The sequence below is a fragment of the Drosophila kikkawai genome, chromosome 3L (assembly GCF_030179895.1).
Source record: "Drosophila kikkawai strain 14028-0561.14 chromosome 3L, DkikHiC1v2, whole genome shotgun sequence".
In the NCBI taxonomy this organism is placed as follows: Eukaryota; Metazoa; Arthropoda; class Insecta; order Diptera; family Drosophilidae; genus Drosophila; species Drosophila kikkawai.
In genome coordinates, this window is record NC_091730.1 from 12,721,277 (window position 1) to 12,726,958 (window position 5,682).

The following is a 5,682-nucleotide window of genomic DNA, read 5'->3' on the forward strand; positions in this document are numbered from 1 at the left end:
GGAAAATAAGTTTTTAAAAATATATTAAATAAAATCGTATCACATTGCATTAAGTCAGCCATCTGGAAAACCATAAATCCTACACGAGCAAACATACCTGAAAAAATAATATACTGTGAAAAATATAGGATACATATTAATCAAAATTATAAAAAAAATAATATTAAATAAAATAATACTTCTAACAAATAAGAAAATATAATGAAAAATAGTTTATAATAGTTTCTAATCATAGCCTTAACAATAACCATCTCCCTACTTTAATATTTACCTTAATTAATATTTTAAATAATTTCAATAAATATCTCTCGGTGTATAAGCTTAATTTAAAGCATTTAATACCTGCTTACAATATATATTCAAACATATAAATTAAAAAAAAAAACTCTCTCCCCATTTTGCGTTCCCTCTGAGATAGTTATCATGCCCCGTGGCAACCTTCAGCGGAATCCAGAACTGCAACAACATTTTCCCAACTTGTCCATTATGCCCGCCAGTCACGCCCTCCGAAGGCGAATGCAAGGGACCCGCCCCATTCAGTGGCCGCCCGTCGGTGCACTTGTTTGCATACGAATGAAGGATTTATTTATAGCAGGACTTTGAGGATCGGGTCGGTGGAAATGGGGTCGAACAAACAACGCCTGGCCCGGCCTATTATTCTATTTTTGTTGGGTGCTATTGAACCCAATAGTCGTGATGGCTAAACAACGCCAAACATCGAAATGGAAAGTGGACAAAAATAAGCCTTTGTTGCCTCCACCTTCGCCACTGCAGTTAATTTGAAATTCCATGAGGAGCCTTATGACGACACATCCTTGGGTGAGATGCGCACAGCTTAAGGACACTACTTGGCCTTATGAGTCATCAAAGGTCAGCGTTTAAAATATGTACAAAAACTCACATACTTGCTCTTGAACATTTGTAAATGCCTTCGGACAGTTTTGAGTGTCAGTTTTCTTTTTTTTTTCGTTATTTTCTATTTGTGCCAAGACAGTAAAATTAATGCTAGTGACAAGTTTTGTGTGGAGGACGCACAAATGACCTTGCACGTTTGTCTGTCAGGGCCAGGAGGGAGCAAGGAGCTGTCTTCGCTTTGTAAAAGGATATTTATGGTGTGTCAGAAGAAGTGAATCAAAGAGATTGTTATCAAAAGAGAGTTTTTTTTAACTATTTAAACAAGTTTTAATAATATGTTTACTAGGTTCTTAGAGTAAAGCTACTTAATTTATCTAATAAATTCTTTTCAAGTTAATCCCTTCATCTTTTTCTATCTACAAATAAAACACCCTTGTTTTTTTTTCTTTATTTATTTATTGAATCTCAAGTTGAATACGATTTAGCTGAAATCTATTGTATTGGAATGATATGCGTTGAGTGCTTGTTCGTTGATAAAGTATGTAGTTACGAGAGGTTTCTTGCGCCATGATGGTGTGTTCTGAGGAACATCTAAATTACTTTGAATATATATATACTATATATCTCGATATTGGATGAGTGATGCCCGGAATTGGCCTATGTTAAAATGCTTTTCCATCTAGATAAAAGTGGTTCAAGAGCTACTGGCAAAACTCGTTAGTCCAAACTACAGCTAAGTACCATAATTCTTGTTAACAATTTCTTTTGTGGCATATTTGTGGGGGTTTTGGTTTGGAGCTCTTAAGTATTACATTTATCCGAGAGATTTGATGCTGACCTTGATTTTTGAATTTATAAAGCTATGAGTTTTTGCGATACACTTGGTTACATTCTGCGTATTTATTTAATGTTGTTTCTAAACTCTGAAGGGTGCAAACAGTGTGGCTACACATATAGTATACATATATATATAAAATGTTCTCTGTTCTGGCTAAACTTGTTCTTGATTAGTTGTAAATACTTTTGAAATATTTTTCTTGCCTTCGGATTTGGTTTGTGTTTTTAACATTTAGAATACATTTAGAACACGCAAATATTTTTGGTTTGTCGAGGAGAATATCTGACTACAAAACTATAAATATATATTTTTATTCTGATATATCTGTGTTCCAGCGTTTATCTATACTCAAGCCCCAAAAATGTTTTCCATTTGCAATTCTCCTACAAAATCTGTTTTCTGTTTTCGTTTCTGTTTGGGTTTTGCTTTTTCACTAATTTGAAATTGGGACCAAGGTCTTCTGTGTGTTTGTCCTTAGCCGTAGTTCGCTATTGACTTGTTTACAGTCCCCCGAAAAAAGGAAATTGAAAACATGTTTCACTTTTCATGGGGCGCGCCCCCGCCCGTTTCTCTGGCCCAAACACTTGCCGACATTGCGGAAAAGTTCCGCCAGCTTTCCTGCTACATTTTTTTTTTGTATTTTGTTCAACATTTTTCAGTTAGCTGGGCTTTTAGTACAGGAAAAATAGGGGAAAATAAAAGTTTCCCGTGTTTGTGTGAAAATGAAACATTGGCATTGCACTGGTATTGCTGTGTATAGTCATAGTGTAAGTGTAAGTGTGTGTGTGTCAGAAGACCTATTGAATTAGCCCGCAATTTATTTGGCTTAAAACAGCTAACAGCTTGTATAAAATTGTGAAGAGCTTCCAGCTGAACCAATACCTTGAAGTTTAATTTTAAAAAATCTGTAATGAAAGCATAAAATAGTGTGTCTGAAAAATAATTTCCCTGAAAGATTTTTATATCCTTTAAAACTGCTTAATAGGAAGGAACATTTTCATTGTAAAATTATACATTATAAAAGTTTCTCTTGTGTCAAATTATCAAATCAAAACTGTGGTGCTTCAAAGGCTTTAGTTCAACTCGATTCTCCCTTCTCCTTTCTTTGGTTACTTGATTTAATCAAACATTCCCAGTATTAATATAATATCCATATATAAGTTATATCTTTTGCTTGGTATCAAAAAATTGTATAAAAAACGTTTGCTTAACAAATTCTTGGTTTCATTTAAGTTTCATTTTTTTTTTAGTATAAATCTGGCTTTAAAAATTGTGTGTGTTTTGGTTGCAAAAATTTTTCGGTGTTGGCTTAATAGTTGTTGTTTATTTTTTACATTATTAATACACGTACTCGTATAGTTCTTGGAAATATTTATTATTCTTTGCTTTAAGCTTCAATTTGCTTTTGGCCTGGTTAAGTTTGCACTGGGAAATTGTATTTTTAAATGGGTTTTTAAATGAAATTTGTAGTAGTTCCACAACAGCAACACTTTTACAAGTGAAATTTGATTTATATTTAAATGTCCTTTAAAAATAATCTCCATAAAAAAGAACACTAGCTTTAAAAGCCTCATAAATATCTTGATTACAAGGCTTCTTAATTTCACAAATTTCCTGCCAGTGCAAATCAAAATCCCTATCCTTACAAAATCCCTTTGATAAATTCCTTTATTTTCCATATTCAAGCCAAAGGATAACCCAAAAGGTTCATCCAACTCAATAACTCACAAAAAAAAAAATCACCCAAAGCGTATTCCCCCCTTTGGTTTATGCCACCTCTGGACAAGATTCGGAGTCGGACAAGTGGGCCTAGTAGGCAATGCGACCGAGACGTGTGGCTGGCAGCGACGTGGGCTCCGAGCTGGGCAGTTCCCCGCAGCGCTGCAGCCAGCTCCAGGCCTGGCCACACACGACGCCGACTCCGGCCAACATTCAGAAGCAGTTGCTGCGCCGCTTCGATGTCGCCGTCTCCGTGTCCATGCTGGCGCTCGTCACGGCACCGCTGGTGGCCGTGGAGCTAAGCGTGGAGGTCCTGGCGGACATCGCTGCTGCCGGCAGCAGCCGGGCCGTGTTCTATGTCTTCTTCAGCTGCTGGCCCGCTCCGGAGGAGCTCTTCGGGGTGCGCGACTTCTTCACCAGGAAACAGGTGAGGAACTCTATCGGCGAGGGTATCTTCTGCAGGCTCTCCTCGGAGCTGGAGCTGGATTTGTGGCTCTCGGAGCGCAGATTGCTGCACTTGACCCGGCCACTGGCCCCCGGTCCGGTCTCCAAAGCATGACGATAGTAGTTCTTGCAGCACTTCTTGGACAGATTGTACATGCGAACGGTGCGATCAATGTTCTCGTCATCCTCCTCCTCGCCGGACTTGAGATTCAGGCCCAAGCCGCCCACGCCCACATCGTGCGAGTGGGAGTTGACCATGCCCAGGCCCTTGCGAGTGGTGGCAGTGGTGGCATTCGAGGATTGGACCTCGGAAATTTGCATCTGTTGGTTGTCCTGTTGGTGCTGACGCAGCTCCTGCGGTAGCACCACCTGCTCCTCGGGCAAAGGCTGCTGCTGCTGCTGCTCTTCCGCCTGCTCCTCCTCCTCCAGATTGTTCTGGGAGTCATCGTAAAACTTGTAGCTACGGTAGCGAGTGTGCCTGCCTGTTGCCTGGGACCAGTCCCGACCCGTCCAGTCCGTGCTGGCCGGCAGGGACAGCTGGATGGTCGGGGTGCGATAGTACTGGCGGTGCGGATGGAAGCCCAGTCCAAAGTCGTCCATGTAGGACTGCGAATGGATGTTGTCCAGCTCGTCGGCGACGCTCAGGAGGAAGGGTAGCGTCGACATGGTTGCTTGGTTGTTGGTTGTCAAGTCGCTGTGCCTTAGTTCTCCAGCACCAGCAGCACTCTCCGCTAGTTGTGTGTTTGTTTTGTCCACCAAAAAATGTAGGTATCTATGCTAGGTCTGGGGGATTAATCTCCCTCTCCCGAAAAATGACTGCACTTGTTTGCTTATTTACTTTTCTCTATTTCTATTTTCTACTTTCTCTACTTCTGCAAATTTTCCTGGCGAATTTTCACTCCGGCCAACACGACTGCACGGACTCGAAACTGAAACAGAACTGAGGGAAAATGCAATTTCCCAACTGGCACACGACGTCGCACTTATGCTCATCATGATGACGATGATGATGTGGGGGAAACTCCTTCGTGAGAAAGCCACTCTCTCGCTGCGCTCTCTCTCTCTCTCTCTCTGTCTCGCTGAGAGAGAGTCTCTGGCCCTTTCTCTCTGTTTTGGTCACGCGCTCAGGAAAACCCGATGCAGTCACTGGATTTGGGTTTGTGTTTTGATTTCGCTGCTGCACGGCGGCGTATGCGTGATATTTTTGTTAGCAACCTCAGGCAACGCGGCGTATGCGTGATATTTCTTGTTTTTTGTTTTAGGGCGGGGGAGGAAGGGATTTTCCCAGTTCGCGCCTTATTGTCATTAGTTGTTCGCCTGATTTCGCTTTGGCCTCCAGCGTCTCTGCAGCGTTTTTATTTCATGTTTTTTTACTTTTTGTTGTTTTTTTTGCAGTCCCTTCAAGCGTGGCCCTCAACTGCAGCGGCGAAGGACACCAAAAAGGGGGCGGAACTGGGCTGGGAGGATGTCCTGCAGCCGAGTGGGGGTGTATGGGCGCGGGAGATGGCTAGGTGGCGAAATCTTAGTGCGCAATAATTCATTTGGCGGCATTACTGTCAGCTGTGCGAAGGCTGCGTGCCTGGAAAACGCCAGCTAAATCAATTCAATTTTTTGGCTTGTTAAAGTCCGGTTTAGGGGGGAATTTAAATCATGTGAAGATGGAGGATTTCAGATGAGAATAAATTCAGATAGATGAGAATATTCTAGACTAGTAAGTATTTATATAGGGTAAGGTGGGGTAAAGCCGACCTAGTAAATGGTTTTGGCTATAAAATGCTTATTTTACATCGGATCAAGTCGTTATATATACCAAATTAAAGGTTAGA

At 41.2% G+C, this 5,682-nt stretch overlaps 1 protein-coding gene across 1 annotated transcript; it reads right to left on the reverse strand.

Moving 5' to 3' along the window:
* Positions 1-1,336: 1,336 nt before the first annotated feature.
* Positions 1,337-4,780, reverse strand: LOC108070548 (uncharacterized). Its single transcript, XM_017161073.3, has one exon. It carries the CDS (start codon positions 4,520-4,522, stop codon positions 3,767-3,769), a length of 756 nt encoding a protein of 251 aa, XP_017016562.1. The 5' UTR covers positions 4,523-4,780; the 3' UTR covers positions 1,337-3,766.
* Between the last annotated feature and the right edge of the window lie 902 nt (positions 4,781-5,682).